The sequence below is a fragment of the Botryllus schlosseri genome, chromosome 10 (genome assembly GCF_051294905.1).
Source record: "Botryllus schlosseri isolate E-star chromosome 10, Bs_hap1, whole genome shotgun sequence".
Taxonomy (NCBI): Eukaryota; Metazoa; Chordata; class Ascidiacea; order Stolidobranchia; family Styelidae; genus Botryllus; species Botryllus schlosseri.
This window is the reverse complement of record NC_137245.1, coordinates 2,953,076-2,975,246: the sequence shown is the minus strand read 5'-3', so window position 1 is coordinate 2,975,246 and position 22,171 is coordinate 2,953,076. Positions and strand designations below refer to the sequence as shown.

Below are 22,171 nucleotides of genomic sequence, written 5' to 3'. Positions count from 1 at the left end.
CCAAGCTGTCAAAAGATGTATAAATCCAGTTCAGTTATCTTTCAGATATATGTATCTATAGGAAGTAAAAGCATCTACGATTGCGTGCCTCAGAATTACCTATCCTGGATTCAAAATCTTCATACTTCAATGGAGCTGATGTGAATGCTGTAACTGCCAGCTACGTGGTGGCTGTGAATATTGCTGATGGAGATAATTCAGCATCATGGGACATATCAAAAGGCGCTGCTGAAATCAATTGAATGCGATTGTGGTTATTCTACGTATTTATTGGTTCAGCGTATTTAAATAAATCCAAAAAAGAGAAAGTAAAGATATGTCTGCTATGTGTAGCGATGGGGTAGTGATTTCTGGAGAAGTGACTGAATGAGTTCATTGAATGAGAGAAACAAGAAATGCATGGGTCCTTATTCAGATGTAGCTAGAATTGCCCAATTCACAGTGAAATTGAGGCTATGTTGGTTGTAACAGCAATCTGTGCACTGTGGGAGTTCATAATAAATATTAATTTTATTGAATCAAAACGGCGCAAGATACAATCTAAATGGCGTACATGTATTTTATCATAATTACACCTATAGCTACCCATATACGTGTGTACATGAAGCTTGGCTCGTTTTGTACTTTCCTGAAACCAGAAATTAGATTAGATTCAAAACTAACTGGAGATGTGAACATTCCAAGTCAGTTTTTCTGCCCACGATACTTGCCTACCCTACTAGATGAAGCACTCGAAACTGGGCTTTAGATCAACCATTTCTGTGGTCACACGCAATACCGCGCTGTACTGCCTCGTCACACGAAATACCGCGCTGTACTGTCTCGTACCAAAATGCTGAACTTTCGTTTTCAGAAACACCAGCTTTGGTTATGAGAAACGAATTTTTCTATTAAAATAACAACATAAAAAATAAAAACAGAAATAAATTAATTGTTATCGACTTTACGTCGCCTTCGGCGTAATTAACGGTGATCTGAAAGTCAAATGTGGGATAAGTTAGGGCTTAATATCTGCGAACGAGGTATAATAAACGAACCGATTCTGATCTTAGTTCCAATTTGATGGAATTTCTTCTCTTCTTACGCGGCACAGGCACAGTCACATTCAAGGCCACCCCACTGCGGGCCTACGACGACGACGGCGTTTTGGGGCACTGTTCAAGATAAATGGTCGGAGTGGTCGGAGAGGCAGCACTAGCAAAGCACATATGCCCACTGATGGAGGAGAATGGGATGGTGAAATCTGAGCGCGATACTATGCTCCATAACAAGATGACCTCCTTGAGCCAAATACGTCCAAAACCATGAGAAAAATTCATTACCGCAGGGGCATATCTGACATCCGATATCACGAAGTATTGTCTTCAGATGAAAGGAGAAGCCGCCGCAATGACTGCAGATACACTGAATGACCTATTTGGAGTGAAGAATTTCTTCAATTGGTTACCTGAGTTTCTCCTCAGTCACTCGGTCTTAGTGGTTGATCCCTTTTGCCCCTCCGGACAATGCTGAGCCGACACCGTTACGCGATATGACAGGTGAGCACCTCATCATACATCACCCACAAGGAGGGATAGAAGGGCTTTGCCAAAAGATGTGGACCATAGACAGCATAATAAAGTGCAAGAGAGTCGCAGCAGAGCTAGGGCTCATAGTCATGGCAATTTTACAAGGGGATAATCAGTGTGTTGCAGTGACCAAACAGTATCCTCCGATGACTAATCCGCGAGAAATTAGTGAGGACATCACACAACAGGCAGAACGGTTCTCCCAGAGGTTGAGTGAGGTCCTCGCAGCTCGGGGACAAAATCTCAAGAAAGAAGAGACAATGGTATCATCGTCCACCTTTGTCTACCTACAGTAAACGCCTATTCCACAAGGGAAGTCTGCTGGGTCAGGGGTACAAGGCCGTCAGCTCGATGAGACTCTGGAGTGAGAAAATAGTTAATGAAACTAGATCAGGGATATCCACCTTGGCAACCACCGCCACGAAATCCATCAACCGGGGTCCCTCATCTGTCCTCGTGTATTACTACTACCACCTGCGAGCATCCGAGCGTATGGAACATGCTTTCCATATGACCCTCAACCCAGATATTGATACGATCGTACTTGAACAAAAGCAGCACCACCTCGGTGAGAATAAACGTAAGGCATTGCGGACCTGCGCTTTTATGTCAAGCATAATCTGATCTCGCAAGATGACTTCCTACGAGTGTTCTACCAGGAGCCTGGTCATTCACCCACTGGCCTGGTCATTGACTCTGTCAAATAAAATCGACGGCGGCTCGGCCGATGGCAGCGTTTGATACGGCCTTTCATTACTCGCAACTATACTCTAGTCCGGCTCAAGCTGAGCTGTTTCAGTCCTGTGAACAATCGCTTTCGAAGTCCCACGGGACATGAGAGTTAGAAAATATGTTGGCAAATACCTTTTTTTTTGCGGCTCTCCGGATAACCAGTCCATTTTCGGCCCTTCTCTCAAAGCATAAGGACCGGCTCTGGACTGGGGTTTTGTTACATAACCTAAGTTGAAATTAAATATAACTCTGTTACGATGGTATTTTGTATACCTTCATGCAACCAACTACTCCAACGTTTTTGGAGTGGAGGAAAGTAGTGTTTTCATTTGTGGGGCAAACCTTGACCACCCGAAGCGAGTGGTTAGTGAGATTTTGCATGGCCCCTCCTCACTCCCCTGAATGGGTTTTTTAAAACATTTTCTTTTCGATGGATTTTGATACACGAGTTTTATGTTTTTTGTTTTGTTTTAGGTTCGTGCCTCGACGGGGGAGGCTACAGAATCTTATTTTTAAGGTTTTCAAGCTCATTGCAGAGGTAGGTTTTATGGGCCAATCTTTTCCTTGCTGTGGATACTATTTTTGTATATATTTCCATCGTTAAATTCATTCTGTTCTTTTGGTTTTCATTGGTTCGGTCGAGTTCGATTCTATTTTTTAGTATTTGAGTTTTGTAGATTGCAATTAGGAATTTTGCCTGTTTTGGGTTTGTTTCCGTAGGTTCTGCGTACATTATATTTTCTTTCTGTAGGGTTATTGTTTTTGGGTTTTTTTCTAGGAGTTTTTCTAGGAGAGAGATACTTGGCTTGGCTGCACTGCATTCCCACAGGATGTGGGCAGTGGTTTCTAGATGGTGTCCACACTGTCTGCAGTGCAGCCTTGCCAATTCGCCGGTTTTTGTTGTTTTGATATTATGTTTTATCCGGGTGGCTCCGAAGAGGTCCTTCATGGGCCGCTCTATACCCCATTATTTTTTCCCTATTTTTTATTAGTTGCTCCTCTCCAGGGTTATCGTAGAGGATTTTTGTCCAGTTGGCTTGGGGGGTGTCGGGGTTGGTGTTCGTGTTAATATTTCGGACGGCCCTATAAAGATGTTTTTGTGTGGCCTCCTGCCATTCGTCGGTCTTCCAGTCGAGGGACTTTTTGATGGTGAGGAGTTCTTCCCACTCCTCATCGAGGAGGTCCCTGTTGGGTCTGCTGTTGTTATGCAGACTTGGGTCTGCTGTTGTTATGCAGACTTGGGTTTAATTCTTTTATTTTTGATCCGAGATAGTAGAGTGCGTAGTGGTGCCAGAACTGTTTTGGCTTTTCTAGTTTTGTTATGATTTTAATTTTTCAGCTCTACACGCTTGCACTCTGCTTCGTACGTGGGGGAGGTTAAAGCCCCCTTCTTTCGTTTCCCTGGCTAGAGTGTCCCTTCGTATTACCTCAATTTTCTCCGGTGCCCAGAGGAATTTACATATAAGGTTTTGGACCCGGTCGATGGTATCTCGGGTGGGCGGACAGGTTTTTGCCTGATATGTGACGTTGGGTATGATCACGGTACCCCTGTCTCCATCCAGCTCTACAATTTACCGTGGAAAAGGAAACTAATGCTACCCTTCTTCCCTTTTTAGACGTCATAGTTGAGAGATCAGGACAAACGTTTTTAACGTCGGTGTACAGAAAAGCTACCTTCACTGGCCATTATATCCGTTGGGATTCATTTCGCCCGAAGCAGCGTAAATTAAACCTCATTTCATGTCTCGTCAATCGGGCCCTGAGCATTTGTTCACCGGAAAAACTGTCACGCGAAGAGGATGATATCGGATATAGCTCCCAAATACGGACCAGAGAAATGCCCAGCATTTTTACACCTACCTTGGCTAGGTAACGTGTCCAACCATTTTGAAAAACTCATTAAATCAGCTGTCCACCGTTGTTATTACAGCGTAAACTGTAAACACGCATGTAGTGTACACGACGAAACCCTTGTTGCCCAACTCTCGAAAAGATGTACTTCCTGCCTTTAATGCAAGTAATGTTGTTCACCAATACAAGTGCCACTGTGATAGTAGGTATGTAGGACGTACATCTCAAAGATTGTTTGAACGTATTAAGCAGCATACCCCAAAATTGATTCGGTCAAAAACATGCGCAAATGATCCCAGGGAGCTTGCACGTTAGTGCAAATTGGGTGCCAAAACCGACTGCTATGACGATTACCAAGCATATGCTACGTCAATTGGTCAGCATTTGCGCGTGGTAGGTCTTTGTTTCATCTTAAAGTACTGGAGTCTACTATTATTTAGTTGAGCCGCGGCCTACGATATTCACGGCCTTATCTGCAGGCCGTGTTATTTTTGGCATATGCCAAAACTGCCAAAAATAACTTATTTTTGGCATTTTTCGATTTTTATTTTTGGCAGTTTTGGCATCGTCCTCTAAATAGATAGTTTCAGCCTCGAATTAGTCACAAAAACGCTTTATTTGGGCTAGTTTGTCAAAAGACATCACAAAATGTGCAGCATCCACGTATAATCAGTGCCAACAAACAATAAGAAGAAGAAAAAAACTAACGATTTCATAGGTTAATAATATCAAACGAAACCACAAAATGTGCAGTATCCATCGGAATCGGTGCCAATAAGCAAAAAAAAGAAAGAAAAGCCTAACAAACACGCTCAACCGCTGATTGTTACAGCTGTTGAATAGACTTAATTCGTTTGCACTGTAACAGTGCTTCCAAACTCAGGTCAGCTAAGTTTCTCCTAAATTCTTTTCTCGCCCAGCGAATCTGGGAAATATCGGCTTCAACAGTAGCCGTTGAGGGAAAGAATGTTGCCAGTCATCCACAAAAGGTTTTCAGAGCTTCAAAATCTTCGGAGGGCCGAACCGGCTTCCATGCATCATGAAAAGAGATCACTTCGCCAGTGCCATCGATCTTATCGATGAAAGAATTTTCTTCCCGATCCTTTTCCAGGAGTTTCCTGTGTTGTCTCTCAACACATTCTATTTAGTAGCCCGACTATCATTTCCCCTCCAGTCTACCGATATATTTTCGGAGGACTTTTGTCACTTCAGGTGGCTTTAATATTACCAACTCGCATGGAAGAGTCCTGGGAAAGTTAGCTTGTTCGAGAACATTGACGCAACAAGACTGTCTTGCAAAACGAGACTATGTAGCTCAGAAATAGCCAGACAGTTTGTTGCGTCACAATGTTCAACTCGATCACAATGCAAAAATTGTGGTCGATTTTGGGGATTCCAGTTCCATGAGCAGAATATAATTTAGATTTTAATAATCAGTACTGCGGCAGCTTCTCATTGATACCCGTTTTATCAAAATTAGTGCCCGACAAGCCGGTCAAAAATGGTTGTAAAATTGCCTTTCGACAAATGGAAAGTATGACGTAAACCAAATGCAGGCAGCCATTCAATCTCGCTGTGCCCACACCATTTAGGAGACCATGCTTTCCCCCCTAATGGGTGGCCTGGACCCATATTAAGAAACCTGCCTTTCGCAAACGCTCTTCTCGCTTGTAACGAGGTCCTGCTAACACAACACCATGAACGAAATACACTATTTGGCAGGCCGTGTTATTTTTGGCATATGCCAAAAATTGCTTATTTTTGGCATTTTCAAATTTTTATTTTTGGCAGTTTTGGCATCTGGCTCCTGAAATGCCGAAAATAACACGGCCTGCTTATCTGGTACATTGCGCTTGCCAGAGCTAACAGGCCGATGGTCGCCAAACTGAAATTCGCGTTTATGCACGATTTTGCTTCTCGCGACCAGACGCCTCGCCTCAGATAAGCTGATTTAGTGATTGTATTCGTATAACAGGCCAAATCATTATCTTACCGCGACAAAGTGACAGGAGACGTCGTCGTAGATGCAGTTACCCACCGATCGCAGAATTAGGCTAAGTAGTGAGAAACACTGACTTGCTCATGAAAACTCTTTTATTGCATGGTAAAATCAATTCAAGCATGTGAAGAAGAATTGGTACACATGTCATATTAGAAACTACTTGCAGAAACAAACATACAAGCTTCGACCACAAGTACTGCGAATGAAATGCATCACATGCAAGCTATGTCTTGTTCAACTGCTGATTTTCAAAGTCCTTCACAGCATCTTTTCTTACAGAAGTATTTACCAACATCTTCACCTTATTGTACCACATATTCACAATAATTTTGATCGTTAATTTCAAAGATCGATCTCGATGATCATAACACGCAAAGGCCCATCAAAATGATGCAAAACATATTCACCAGCTTCCCTCACTGCAGCGTAGGGGTGCGATCAGATGATTTTATCAGAACCTTCTAGGATTAAAAAACTGGATGGATACAACAAACTTGGCTAGCGGTTCTGAGGGAGCAAGCAGTCCCCCACGAGCGAGTAAGTTGAAATAGTGTGAACTTGCACCACCGGACTGATCAAAAAATAACTTGAAACATATCTATCTGTCAAGCCAATTTTCGAAAACCTTCTTAACAATGTACCCAGAAACAACATACAACACCTCCTCACTGTCAGGAGATATGGCAATTTAAATTACCGGGTCAGTTATGACTTGTTTGAAATGGTAAAAATGTGTTGTGTCTGAGGCCTGAGCGGAACAGTATTATATTTTCACAATTGGCAACTTCTGTTAATCCACCAGAAACCTCCCCTCACTCATTTGCTTGTACCGTGAGAACTTTCGTTCAATCGGGTCACTTTCGAATTTTCATAGAATATCATATACCTCTCTGCCAACCAGTCTGCCATAATCTGTAACTGTGACTGCAGGATTTCAATCGGAGGTTCTGAGGTTTGCTTTGACAGGGATAATTTCTGGGGTTACATCCGTTCCATTGTATAAACCAACTAGCGAAATCGCGAAGAAGATAGATTTTGCTATTTTGTGGAACCACTGATTCGGCCAAGCGGTTGTTAAACATCAATGTCAGCAATTGACAACTGTCCACCAAGCATTGGTAAGGCTCAAGAATGAAGCCATATCATCCTTGCGAGGCAAGAAACTTTAGCAAGTTGCAATAGTTGACTTATGGACTGGAGCTAGAGCAAAATTGACATATTGCTTCTTACTGAACAATAAGGTATATGTCAATTTTGGCGCTTCACGTAAATTCGAATCCAGCTTATCATCATGTTTCCTGATTTTGAGAAGATCTTTCTGAAATATTCTTCTCTTCGGTGGTTTTCATCGAGTAGGCTACTCACAGTCGGGATCAATGAAGGCTGCTGCAGCTCGTGCTCGGATTATATGGAGGGAGCTGCTTTTCTATCCAAACACACTTTTTTTCGCAAGCCACAGTCTTTGATGTACTTTGATTTTAAGCATGGCAGAATTCATCGTTGGCATCCAGTCACGCCAATTCACAAAATATATCTATCCATTTTGTTGCTCCAAATCATCCAATAGAAATTGAAACTATGGAAATTTTCGTGTAGTTGTCAAATATCCAGATCATTGACGATTATTTCCCCTCAAGCACAACGTGAGTCACCAAGTTACAAGTATACAATAGGGTTGTCCAAAATTTGAAAAATTTCGAAAATGCTGCGTTGTAATGTCTTATTCTATAGATTATTGATTAAAAACATCAACAAGCCTGAAAGAAGCTCTCAGGAGCGTCGTTAAGATTTCTTACAAAGCGTTTGAAAGTAGCTGCCAAAGAGTGGGCGGGCCACCGACGGCGAAATTGCAACTAGGCGGGCAATGACGAAACCACGATTCTTGATTGGGTAATCGGTTATGCTTCAATGATGACGGCGGCTGTCAGCTCTGATTTGGGTGCTTCACCGTGTTTGACAGGAGGAGTAGGTTTTGCTGCTGCTGAGTCTGTTGGTGACGGCTGTAATACTGTAAAAGCGTGTTGTGGTTTGATGAGTCAATAGTAGTAATGTAACAGTGGTTCTTCGAATGTATCAGTTGTAGCAGTAGTTTCTGTTTTGCGGAGGTCGAGTCTGTTAGTAGAGACGGGAATTTGTAAAGCGCATTGTGGGTTGATGCATCAATAGTTGTAATGCAACACTTGTTCCTTGCTCAATGTTTTAGTTGCAGCAGCATTTTCTGTTCTGATGAGGTCGATTATGTTAGTAGTGGTTGTGGTTATGTACAAGGGCATTGTGGGTTGGTGAGTTAATAGTCGTAATGTAACACTTGTTACTTAAATGTTTTAGGCGTAGCTGTAATTTATGATAGAAGGCAAAAATATTACTGTCATGGCAGAGGCAAAACGGCGGAAGTTGCCACAGAGAAGAACAAGATCTCGATCTGAGCATTACTTGGTCGGATATGCTTGCGATTACATCTGTGGCTCGAGATTACCAACCTTGCGAGAAGTAATGAGTTACTTTCTGCATCTGAAAGACCATTGCCCTCAGTCAACCCCTACTCGTGAGCTATGTAATGTGGTGGTTCATGATGTCATGACAGTGTGGCAAATGGCGAGAATTGCCACAATACTTAAAGGAAATGCGGTGAAATTACTTGAAAAACTGAACAAAAAATATATTTTTCTGAAGGCGACCATGAAACGGGAAAGTGATCCCAAGGGTAAGAGGAAAACATTCACGGAAGATTTGGACAAGTTGTGGGATATTGGAAGTACAGATGCGATAGCAATAATACAAAATGACATTTATCTATCACATGATAGAAAGCTCGAAGACATTGCATTCTATGAAGATCAACAGCAATCTCGCAAATGCATAATGTTTGGAAGAGACAAGATTCTCGCTAAAGACATCGAAAAGAAAACAGCAACCATGGCGGATAGAACTGTTAAAAACATTCAACATGACTCAAGTCAAAAACATTCAACATGACTCAAGTGATGACTATGTTGTTTTAGCATCTTCTTCATCTTCAAAAGAGGGTGATAGTTTGAGTTCAAGTTCTGATTATGATGCTGATGTTGGTCTTGGCACCTCGACAGCAATTAAGCTGATGGCACCTAAAAATATTATGAATAATACCCATGTGTCCCAAGCTCTGGATCGATTGCAAATAACAGACAACAAGGCAACAATGCTGATCGGAGCATTTATTACGGCTTGTGGCGGTGACATAGCAATGTTCTCTCTGTCAAGATCTTCGACAAAGAGAGCCAGGGAAACAAATCGTCTTGAAATTTCCAAGGATATTTCAGAAAAATTTGCAGAAAATAAACCTCAACATGTTGCTATTCATTGGGATGGAAAGCTCACAGAGGATAGATTAGGAAATCGGTATGAGGCTCTGTCAATTGTCCTATCTTGTCATCCTCAATACTCAGAAGGAAAACTACTTGGCATTCAAAAGATGCAAAATGCTGCAGGTCAGACGCAAGCAGAAACCACTTTCAACATAATTGAAAGTTGGAATATAAAAGATGCTGTAACAGCTTTGGTTTTTGACACTACAGCAAGCAACAGCGGCTGGAAGAAGGGTGCGGCAAAGATTCTTGAAGACCTTCTAGGAAGGAAGGTGTTCTACCATGCATGTCGGCACCATGTGTATGAGCTGGTAGTGAAAGACGTTTGGAAATCTTTATTTGGAAAGGCCACAACTGGACCAGAGAATGCATGGTTTGCCCACCTTAAAAGGAACTGGAGCAGTCTTGACAGGGAACAGCAATTCAAGACTCTGACTATTCCTCTATGTTTTGCTGAACGAGCTGCAATGATAGTTGATAAGTTCAAGCTACTGTTGAACAGAAAAGATTTTTTCACACGGGATGACTACAAGCAATGTGTGACTAATGCTCTTGCTCTTCTCGGTGCAGATGAAGATATACGTCATCACAAACCTGGTGCAGCACACCATGCGAGATGGATGGGTACAATTCTGTATGCTCAAAAGATGTTCATGTGGGCCGACCAATTAGATTACAAATCTGAAGAAGTTGAACTGCTGCGCCGCTTCAATTTATTTTTGGTTCTCTTTTATATCCCTGCGTGGGTGGATTCAAGCATTGGTCGTGATGCAGCTGGTAATGACTTGAGATTCGTTCAGCACATGTTGAGTTATAAGGAATATGATGAGCAAGTTTCCACAGCTGCTTCACGAAAGCTTTTGAAGCACGACTGGTATATTGTTGAGGAAACCGCTGTATACGCCTTGTTTTCACCGACGGAAAGCAAGGAAACCCGGGAAAATATGGCAAAGGCGCTCCTGCAAGTAGAGCGAACTTCCAGTTTCAGAAGGGGCCCACCCTCATTGAATGCAACTATACAGATCAACAAGGACAGTACGTTGTCTGACCTTATTGGGCCCCAGTCGTGGTACATATTTGAAGTTTTTGAATGCTCTGGGGATTGGCTGCGTCAACCGGTTGATGATTGGCACTTTTCAGATTCATTCAATAAAATGAATTGCTACGTTAGTTCTGTCAAAGTCGTTAATGATGCCGCAGAAAGAGGTGTCAAGCTAAGCACAGACTATGCTGCAATCTTGACTGACAATGAACAGCAAAGAGACAGTTTGCTTCAAGCTGTGGAACAGCATAGGAAGATTTTTGGAGACAGCAGGAAGTCTACTCTTATCAAAGGCCAGTGATCTGCAACACTGACCCTGCGATATACTTTTTAATGATGCCTTTTGTAAATAGCATTTTTGCCTTTGTTAAATCTCGAATAAAAAGTGTAATATGCGATCGTTTCAGAGAGAGACGTCGACTTACCATAACAAGCCATAAGGAGAAATTGACTACTGGTTTGCAATTTATGAGTTACAGTCGTTGTCAACTGGTATGTTTTAGAAGGCTCGAAGGTAGCACGATGCATGCATCTAGTTCATTCTTATCTTAATTGGCCAAGCTCCTGTGCAAGAAGTAACAAAACTGTTATACACAGTGTTCAGGTAGAAAATATATTACTGGATCGTTATGCTGTTGTCGATGGCAGCATTAACAACGTCAATTTACCATATCGCCAATGCCACGAACAGAAATGGCTGCAAACCAACACAACAGAGTAGAACGAAATCGTGACCAGCAATGATCACAAAATCAGTATTTCAGCCAATCAGTAGCTTATTATTACAGGTTCCAACCAATCAAAATTCTAGGTTCGTGATTGCCCGCCCACTTCATCGATTCCCCGCCCACATGCAGACGGCTACTTTCAAACGCTTTGTAAGAAATCTTAACGACGTTCCTGAGAGCTTCTTTCAGGCTTGTTGATGTTTTTAATCAATAATCTATAGAATAAGACATTACAACGCAGCATTTTCGAAATTTTTCAAATTTTGGACAACCCTAGTATACAATCAGTCAAAATTCACTGTAAGAAAGGCCACACGAAATACCACCACGAACGATTCGGCGATAGTGCTGTGCTTGCATAATACACACCACCAAGAACTATTTAACCACTGCATACCGGTATGCTACCTCATGCTATAGGCCGGTCAAAACGACAGCCAAAAAGCAACGCCATTAAACTCAAAATATAGTCCCTGGCATTAGCTAATCACGGCATCATTCTATAACATTTCAAACGCGGCGACCAGTTCAAAAACTTAAACGTGATGGGTCAGCTACGTGATGGGTCAGCTATAGAGTAGTTCAATCATATTACTGTAGCCTGCCTACTGGTACAAGACGGTCAAAACGACAACTTGAAACATCTCTGCCAACCTTCCACTCGAGAACATCGCTTCAAAATGCAAAGAGTCTGGTATCAGATGCGAAATCAAGACGATTGTCACGTCGGGAGTAATCGTCCAATCAAAACAATCGCCCATTGTTACATAAAGAGTAATCGCGAATATCTGTTTTGAGAACGTCGGCCTGTTAGCTCTTGCAAGTGTAATGTACCAGACAAGGCCGTGAATATCGTAAGCCCGGTTGAACAAACCTATTTTATGTAGACAAAAAGATTTCCTCTATAACGTACAAATTTCTCATTAGTGCGTGTTGTCTCATACGTGTATAACTGTTTATTTATGAATTGCGTTGGTACTATAGTGCCGTATGCACGTATACTTCATAGTTTGTTACTTTTGCCACTGGTACAATGCGAATGTCATGGTCTGTGATTTTGATTGTTGCGTCATACTTTGCCTTTTTGGTTTAGCTTTTAAATCGGTTTAAATCGCTTTAGTGTGCCGTTAACTCTTGAAAAGAGGCACCCGAAAAGTCTTCGAGTTCAATGGATATTATTTTACAATTGATATTGTATTGAAAGCTATACGCTATTAGAAGACAATAGAAATAGGGCCATGAACTTTTGTAAATCAACATAATGTAGCGTCCCTGATACGGCGTGTCAAACCTAACAGGAACTTTGTCGTGTTCGTGGGCTCGGGAACTTGCCTTTCCGTGATCGCACGCACCGGTAACACAAACCCTCATTGCTTCATACGCATATATTGATATAACGACATGACATCGCAAAATATACACTTTGACACAATAGCCAACCAACTACGTTACACACATAAATCACTGCACAAACCCCAGGAGCCCTGTTCGCCCGAGACACTTCCTACTGTACTACCCCGCTTGAACTACTACTTCAACTACAAACCCCGACAATACTCGCTCATAACCAGCAACTCCAGCCACACTCCGCTTCAGTGATTTTTATTCCAGTATGTACATAAAATATCAATAATTTCATTGAGAAAATCTTTCCCCTTCATCGGGTCATCTCGTCTCTGCCGTGTAGCATCATTTTTGGCATCGTTCGAAAGTCCCTATATTACCAACCATGACGGCCGAAACCTGTGAAAAAATTACTGGATTTGCAAAATAACAAACAACCAATCACGGTCAATTCATTACCTCTTTGATCGCATTAGATACAGTCGGCTGCGTAATACCTCCCAAATCAGCAGAAAGCAATTGAAATGACCCACTGCGTGAAGCGCAGGAATATGAGCATCTTATGCAGTATTGGTAGTGCTTGTGAAGCGTAGGAATATGAACATATTATGCAGTATTGGTAGAGCAACACTTTTTCTGGAATGCCTGAAGTCATTCTGAATGACGGCAATAAAGTCATGAAGCGTTGTCTAAATTCCGCATCTGTGTTCTTTTCTATCGGGTTCTGCAAATCCGACAGTCGACGTATTGCCACTCTTTCAACAGCTTCGCCAACATATTCCTCCTCACTTAAACTCAAACCTCAAAGTCCATGTTATATCGTCAGCAGTCGTCCAATGCATCTATCGGGAATCCAGACAATGATAGATTATTCCCGATTTGGGAATTGCATTTTAACAGTATCTGGGTCACACAAAGCGCAGAAATTGATTTCATAATACAATCGCGGCTCAGGTTCCGCTCGGTATAACGAAAGTCGGCGATGTGTGACTGCAAGTAATGCCCGCATTACAAAAAAACCTATTTTCATGCGAAACAGAGGATAACTCCGCAAATTATCCTTGATTCGACTGTTACATTCGTTTCGTAATACGCGCATGAGAGTGACATCACGAAACTGAATGCCATTGAATGTTCGCAAACATGTGCGTGCTTGCAAGCGTTATTGCTTTCCGCTGATACTTCGATTCGAAAAAAAATCGAAACCACCTCATTTCATTTCAAACACCCCCTCTCAATTTTCGGCTGACTACGCGCCTGATCATGTGAATCCCTCACGGAGGAATTAGAGCGAGATATCATGTCGGCATCAATTCCAGTATCAGCAACTCGTCCTTCCAGTACTCCAAACCCAAACAGAAAACCGTCAAAAAGGAATGTAAAGCCGTTGAAACTTCCCGGAAACGACCTGTTAACCTGTAGACTCTCTACGAAGCGCTGCTTACTATTCAAGCCACTTCTGTAGAAGTTGAAAGAGCATTCAATGCATGTGGACTCTTTGTTACAAAATTTCGGTCCCGGCCACAGGGTGGCCCAATTGATGCATTGTGCTTTATAAGGAGGGCGTTGCGGAAGCATTGAACAATTTATTTGCGTGATTTTTCTCGTATTAGCTCGTACTGCGCGTGTACACAATTACGGCTGCTGCACACTGGCTCTCGCGACCAGACATGGGGTGATTACTTGATGAATGTAATCGATTGCGAATCCGATTACTTCCGAAGGACGCGATTACGATTACATTGGAAAGTAATCCCGATTAGTCACGATTACATTTATTTTGCATTTTAGAATTTATATTGGAAGACAATATCTGGATTGCGCTGAAAAGGCCTAATGAGATAACAAACTTCTTTGATGCGTTATTTGCTTGTTACGTCATCATAATGTACCCATTGCCGATTTTTATAGAAAACGATTTACCACACCCAACGATTTGCATTCTCGCCAGGTTCCTGACTGCCGCGCCCCAAATTTTCCAATAGGGTGGGGAGCGAGCTTGAAGGTGACTCAGAAGTATTTCGTAAACCAACGTAAATTATAAAGTATTCTCGAGAGATTTAATTAACTTGAAAGTTATCTTTAGATAAGCTTCATTTTGGAATGCATACGTCTCCCCCTCAACAAAAAAGAATAAATAATTTACGATTGCATATAAAAAAAATGTTTGTTTAAAACACACGGTTTAATGTTTTAAACAAACAAAGGAAATCATGTCTTTTCAAGTTGTAAAATTATGCCATAATTGTGTAAAAAAATGCTTTACACAATTACCACCCGATTTAGCTGACGTACATAGATATGGGATAGTTGTAACCCCTCAAAATAGTCCGTTCAACAGTTATACTGCGGATATTTTGTCAAAGGAGCCATATGTACGCTATATTTTCAATTGTCTATGTCAATCCACATTCGTCACGTCATGGTTTGAAAAATAAAATAAAGAACATGTTTTAAACAAGGGCCTTGTTGTAAACATGCACTCTTTAAAATTATTTTTGTTTTAAATGCAACCCTATTTTATAGCAAATGAGGTTCCAGAATACCGTGCCACGACACACCAAAAGACATGCAATTTCGACCAACACGCGACTTCACGAAGTGTGCTACTAAAGAAAGACTTGGCCGAAACTTAGGGCACGTGTCCATTGTCAATAGCCACGCTGGGTGGGCGTGACTACTGGTCCGGTCCTTCCAATCCGAGCCCACAATGCAAATGGCCCCCGTAGCTAAAATTTACTGAATCCGGTGTTGATCGATAGCTACTGTCGCACTGATGTGGAAAATATCAATCAAAATATGGTGAAGCACCGTACTGAGATGAAAAACCACCCTCAACATCTAAAATCTGCATTGTACAGAACAATCGGATGACCGCAAAACAATGACCCATTGCGGCTCCTCGATTGTTCGGACAATGCCTATTATTCAGACTTGGAGGGCGAATTCCAAGCGGTTCAGTGCCTGATCATATTTTTATTTACATTTTCGGAATCAGTGCGACGGTAGCTTTCGATCAAGACCAGATTCGGTGAATTCTGAGCTCTGGAAGACAACTTTTGAGATTGCCAGAAATCCTACAGTAGCTTCCGTGAAATAAGTCAGAGTAAAGCTTCAGCGAAGCGGAAGCTTCAGCGAAGCGGAACGAAGCTGCAAAATCGGTCGCTGCCATTCCACGTTTACAATCTATAGTGGCTCACTTCCTGCTGACGAGACTTGATTAATTCGGTCGGTTTGTAAGCTGGATGATCATTTTGCAATGTATACTTCAACTGCGGGTACACTAAATTGAAGGAACCGTGCCTGCAACTCCCTTCGGAACTCTGCTCTAGCAAGAGATATCTTTGCTGTTGAATGCGGAATCGTTCAGTAGAGAGAGAGAGAGAGTCTTTATTTTCATCCAACCAAAATACATAACAAACAGCAGTGATGGTGGTACAGAAAATATGCTTGCACAGTATTCGGTATTAGATAGGAATGATCGATAAGACCGTGAAGGTCATCTAGTCTGATCACACCAGCATCAAACAGGTACACTTGACTCTAAGCAGTCTGGCTGTAAAAAAGGTTACAGTAGTTAAAAAAATAAAATAGAAGAAAAATTAAACGATGGTAGCAAATGATTAATGAAGCAATGTCTGGGCGAGGTAGGGCAACAGTGTTAGTGTAACGACAAGAGGTGATCAAGTAGGGCTTTTTTGAATCTATTATAAGGCAATTCACGGATGTGTGGTGGTAATGCATTCCAGATGATAGGTCCCGATAAGTCGATAGATCTCTTAGTTAGGTTGCTATTGGGTGGGGGTAAGTAGATATTTCCTTTAGACGAGGATCTCGTGTAGTGGGAGTGGAGTAGTGCAGCAACATCGACTGTAGCCTCCTCTTGATATCCGTTCCTCTGTTCGCTTCCTTTTAAGCACGAATAAATCGCTCCGCAGAACTGGTGGTATTGGGACCAAATGGAGCAGTTATAATGTGCATAAAGTGGCACTGCGCCCTAAAAATGACGTGGTCTCAAATTGACGCGCAGATCGAAACCAATTATATGGTAGCAACCATTTTCTTGGGAAAGCCATCGTAATGGAGGTGCAATTGAACTAATTTTACATAAGAACCGTTCGGCTACAGCTACAGCGTTTCTTAACCTGTTGCGAAATTTCTGGCACGATATCTTCACTTATATCGCACTTGCTCGACGCGTCCAAAGGCAACCAATTTAAAGGTCAACTATATCGGCGAAAAGAACTTTGGCTAATTCTATAGAGTTTTTCTTGCTGATTCCAACAAGGCATATCTTACCTCCCAAAACTAATTATTTTCTGAGATATGAAGCCGCAAAGATGGCAAAATCCCACCACCAGCAAAACGCTGGTAAAATCAGTGAGCCGTATCGATGACGTCAGCACCATGATGATTCCTGGCGCCGTGACGGTACTGTACTGGTATAATGTCAACATCTGAAGTTGTGGATGTGGAGGCTATGGACTGAACTTATATCGACATACGATCATACATGAATCCATCTCCACTGCATAAACTAGATTCACAGTTTTTACACCGTCGATCAATTCGCATGCATTCTGACAGCTGCATTTCTCTATCATTATTGTACACAATAAAATGATCCGATTCGCAAGATTTTACTTGATACTAATGCAGATAAAATATCAATGATCATCTCGTATTAGTAAGAAATTTGCGAAAAATTCTGGCAAATAATGCAGATTCTGATGCTCTGAGGATTGGACAGTATCTTCATTGGTTCTATGCGCCAGAATGATTTCCTCTTCCATGACCGTCTACCTGACTGAAATAACAATTTAATATCAGCAAATTCAATCCCCATGTACAATCAAGAACGTTTTGTAACGCAAGTTAGATATCTAAGCAGCAAAACTCAAAATAATAATTACGTATTGCGATCATGTATCTTCATCTGCTGTACCGGCTTCTCTGCTCCCGTGGCAATCTTACTCGTGCAGCAGCAAGTGGAGGGGGATCTGGTCTTACCTCCTGATCAGTGATTGAATGTCGGACACGCCTCCAAACCTCTTTCTGCACATTAGTACAGTATCCTTTGTGGTATAGAAAAGTGTTATCACAATATGCTTTCGAGCAATCAAAGACTGTAGCGGCTTACTGTATGTAGCATCCGTCAGCACTTTTTTTTTATCTGACACCCTTCCTTGTATTTGACATACTTCACCGCAAAAAGTTGTTCTCCTGACCTGCTTCTTTTGTGATCCCTGCAGCTATTCTCTCATTAAAATGCAGAACAGCTAGTCGCATCCTAAAGAGGTGGTGGTTCCATTGGACGGATATTCGATTGAAACAGAACTGCATAGGCCTACTTGCCTTGCACGCTGACTTCTGTATCTGTAATGATATAGCGTGGGAGCAAAGTGATTCAGAAGGGCGTTGAAAGTTTCATTTCCCGAAGTGTTGCTTGAGCCAGACAACTGCTTGATGTCATTCATCATACGTCTAGAATAAATCATGTCATGCAGCTTCTGGTATTGAATTGATTCTGAAACAATAGATTTGATCATTCACATATTAGCAGCATTCTGCTTTGGTTGAGCATCATTCCGCTTGTATTTAAATAAGTGGTGCCATCATTGAATTATTTTTGCATACCTTCACTGAACCATTGCCGTGGAATAGTCAACTCCCCATGTTCACAAGCAGGAAAATGTGTTATCTGGGTGAACATGTTGGTTGGTGATGTGGTTACCAACAGCCTTCCAAACTTCGGTGTTAACCTCTCCATTTCCATCCCCTCGCCTTGCACAGAAGTAAAGTTGTGCAGTCAAGGCCTTTTGCCACAGTGCAATAAGCTTACAGTGCTCTTTGACAAGGCAGATAATTTCTTTTTCAATCCTGAAACAGCGTACGACTATGTCACTATAGCTGATGTCGTCACATTGAGCACGGAAACATGGAGAGATAAATGAATATGATACCCTTTGCAATGTGCCAAGTGTCAAAAGAATGCTTGACTTCTGGACATTCATCACGGAGGTACTTTCGGATCTGTGGATGTCTATCAGTCACAAGCTCTTTTACTGTAGCGGATTGCATTACTGAAGCTAGACAACGCCGCAGACCTTCATTCTCCATGTACGAACTTCCTCCAGTTTCGTTGGACTTGGAAAATACAACTGTGCTTTCTAAATTTTTAAAAGTGCAATATATGCTAAACATACATACCTGAACCAACTCACAACATAGAATACTCTTTGTGGTTGTGTCCATCAAAGAGTAAACCATATATTTGGCAGAGTGCCCCGGACTGTCAGCTCTTAAAACACACCATGATTTGGACAGGTTTTCATGCCTAATAAACAAGGTTAGGTAAGGATAAAAAGCATCTAACCTTCCGTCACCCGAAAGGGTTAATGAGTGTCCTGCCACCCTTGCCATACATGCTGCCTTCTCTTCGTCATAAATATAATCAACTGATGGAATTATGAAAGTTTTTTGATGCTGCATGTATGCAGCATAGGAGATAACATGCATTCCCATGAACTTGAACATCTTCAAAGCCTTTGCAGGGGAAGATCCACTCATGAATATCGCATTACTTATTGCAATATTTCCTTCACTGGTTCCTCTGCTCAGTTGCTCCTGACTTTTACAAACTCGTTTAAATCTGCAAGAATCATTGTCACATAGCTGATGAATAGTCAATAAGCTGCCAGAACAGTTCTCCCGGAGCGAAGCTTCTGAGCTACAGACTGGGCACTGTGAAAATAGATTAACCAGCTTCTTCTTTTCTACCATGACAAACGTCAGCTGAACATCTTCATCCTCAGAAAGCCTCTAACAGAAATTCATCTTGTGATTCGAAACGCTACTTCAACATTTTAAACGACTTACTCAGAAGTTTCATCACTTTCAGGCAGGTAATCATCGACTTCTGATTCACTATCAGAATTGCTACCGCTGCTGATGTACTGACTGGAAGTCAAGAAACTTTTACCGAACTGACTGGAGAAATTCGACATAGGTGGGGTTGCTGTAACTCCTAGAAGTTGCTGTAACTCCTAGAAAACTAATACGTGAGGTTCTGCTAAAACTTCAGCAAGCAATTATTTTTACCCTTGCTCCTGAAATGAATGGACTGGACAGCATGTGTTTGACAACTTCTATCTAGCGTCACAGGAGGTGAATTGCAGTGTGCTTTTATTGTACCTACTTGAGTGAATTGCAGTGTGCTTTTATTGTACCTACTTATCTCATTGAAACTTCTTATTTTAATAGATTTCTTGCTACCGGAAATGACTACCATTCCCTTGGCTATAGTTTTCGGATACACCACACAACAATCTGTAAAATCGTCCCAGAAACATGTTAGGCCATATGGAATCGCCTTCAACCTATTGTTTTACCTCGACCTACATCTTCAAGATTGAAGAAGGTATCCATGCAATTTCAATCCAGGTGGAACTTCCCCAACTGTGTCGGCGCAATCGACGGAAAACATGTGGTAATAGAGGCTCCACCAAATTCCGGCTCTTGGTACTTCAACTACAAAAAGACCTTCAGCATGGTGCTAATGGCAATAACGGATGGAAATTATAAATTTCTGTGGGTTTCAATTGGCTCTTATGGACGAAATGCTGATGCTGGGATATTTAGCCATTCCGACTTCGGAAAGCAAATAATAGACGGGACATTGGAATTACCTGCTGACCAGCCATTAGTACCCGGACTACCCAGTATGCCACATGTTTTCGTTGCGGATGAGGCATTTCCGTTGTGCCGCAACTTGATGAGACCCTTCCTGGCAAAAAAGCTCACTCAGTCAAGAAAAATTTTCAATTACCGCTTATCAAAAGCCAGAAGGACAGTTGCAAATACTTTCGGAATTTGTCTGCTAAATTCCGCGTGTTTCGCAAGCCATTGTTGTGCTTGAAACCAGAAAATGTGGATGAAGTTGTGAAAGCGTGTGTCTGTCTGCAGAATTTTCTCAGAAAAGACAATTGCTCATCTCGGCGTGAACCTAGTATTCCCAAACACCCGTCTGCAGCCTTCGAATCCTTCGAACGGGTTGGAAGAGGTGTTTCAGAAGCAAAAGCTATACGCGAAGCCTTCATGCAGTACTTTACCAGCGCAGCCGGTGAAATAAGTGGTCAAGTTGAATATGTCAATCGCGTACGCTGATTCATTAATCGCATGACATTACAATTCATTTTTTGTCTTGTTTGCAATATGCTACTGCTTGAAATTTTGAACCTGCTCGAAAATTTCACTAAAATAATGCTGCACATGATCTGCATTTTTCAATTCTGTTTCAAAATTAGAACCTGCGCCAAACCTTCGCTAAAATAATGATGCACATTGTCTGCATTTTTCAATACAAGTTTATTGCTGAATAGCATGGCCATGTTCATTGAACAAAGGTTAAAGTATTTGGTGCACATCCATCTCAAATTGAAGAAGAACAGGTTGTGGTAAATTGATAGCTCTTTTCATTAAGCCCCTAAGAACTGGTGCTTTTTCAACTACCATATTTTGAGGGGCAGCTGGAGGAAGAGGTGCAGACGTACGTAGCTGACGCGATAATATTCATTGCTTTCTGGAGTTCGCTGATGTTATTGTTCGACACAGTAGATGACCTTTTTCGATTTCTGGGAGTTTCCAACTCTCTTGGAGTTCGTAAATCATGTGGAACCGTCTCCGAATCTCTTTCTGTTATCAAATTTAAAATGTGGAAATCTTCGTTAGAACTCAGATCCAAACTTTCAATATCGGAAGTACCAGTATCTAAATTGTTCGTATCATCGGTGTTAGTGATCGTTTTTTGGCTATCCAGAAATTTCATGGTTTCATAGTATTCCCATATCGGCGAGGTACTCGCTCCTGCTCCAGATTTGTAGCTGTCATTTATTTTATTCCTCATTTTCCGGTACTTGTCCCTCAAGTGTTCCATTGACTTTTCACATTTTGAATTTGCATTGGGATTGTAAGTGAATTGGTAACTGCGCTCCATGCGTTGCCCTTTACATTCTTGCTATGGTAGTTTCCGTCGCCAGGGTCGTAAAGGCAAGGATATTGCCTAACACCATTATTGATTATTTCCTCGAAACAATTCATTTTCGTCAGTACGTGAGTGCAATCGTAGAAAAATACCCACCGAAAGAAATCGAGAACCTCTTGCCATACTAGTAGTCGGCAATTTAACATAGACTGAATACTATGCGACTGTACGTATGGTTTTATTACAGGATAAATACCCATGATGCCTTAACTTTATACACAGAGCATGTTATGCACTTGTGTTACGTCTGGTGATCTCCATAACCGTGTACTAAATTCTCCATAACCGTGTACTAACATATTAGGTTAGGTCCAATTAGCTGTTATCTGGCAAGACTGTATACGAGCATAGCTTGGTATTCAGGTCATAGGTCATCAAAGACCTCTTGCCATACCAATAGGTACCAACATATGTAGTATGCATGTAGTATGCTGTCAAATGGAACTTGAACTGAGCCTTTATCCCTACGTTACACCCTAATGCCTAATGAGTCACTGTATGGGAAAAATTGAGAATA

At 41.7% G+C, this 22,171-nt stretch overlaps 1 protein-coding gene and 3 long non-coding RNA genes across 9 annotated transcripts in view; 1 reads left to right on the top strand and 3 right to left on the bottom strand.

Moving 5' to 3' along the window:
- Window positions 1–22,171, bottom strand: part of LOC145447847 (uncharacterized) — a 287,550-nt gene that overhangs the window by 22,054 nt on the left and 243,325 nt on the right. The gene's annotated exons all lie outside the window — the stretch shown is intronic.
- Window positions 1–22,171, top strand: part of LOC145447834 (uncharacterized) — a 232,404-nt gene that overhangs the window by 188,411 nt on the left and 21,822 nt on the right. The window lies entirely within an intron of this gene.
- Window positions 864–2,157, bottom strand: LOC145449162 (uncharacterized). Its single transcript, XR_013918158.1, has 2 exons — window positions 1,038–2,157; window positions 864–974 (listed from the first exon to the last, which is right to left on the bottom strand). It is a non-coding gene; the product is annotated as an uncharacterized LOC145449162 (long non-coding RNA).
- Window positions 18,043–19,633, bottom strand: LOC145449144 (uncharacterized). Of its 4 annotated transcripts, XM_080327613.1 has the most exons (4): window positions 19,491–19,633; window positions 18,988–19,431; window positions 18,822–18,912; window positions 18,043–18,758 (listed from the first exon to the last, which is right to left on the bottom strand). In XM_080327613.1, the coding sequence occupies exons 1-4, from the start codon at window positions 19,616–19,618 to the stop codon at window positions 18,531–18,533; spliced, it is 891 nt and encodes a 296-aa protein (XP_080183739.1). In that variant the 5' UTR covers window positions 19,619–19,633; the 3' UTR covers window positions 18,043–18,530. The 4 variants fall into 4 exon arrangements, with proteins under 4 accessions (XP_080183739.1, XP_080183737.1, XP_080183738.1 ...); XM_080327611.1 differs by having other exon boundaries at window positions 18,822–19,431; XM_080327612.1 differs by having other exon boundaries at window positions 18,043–18,912.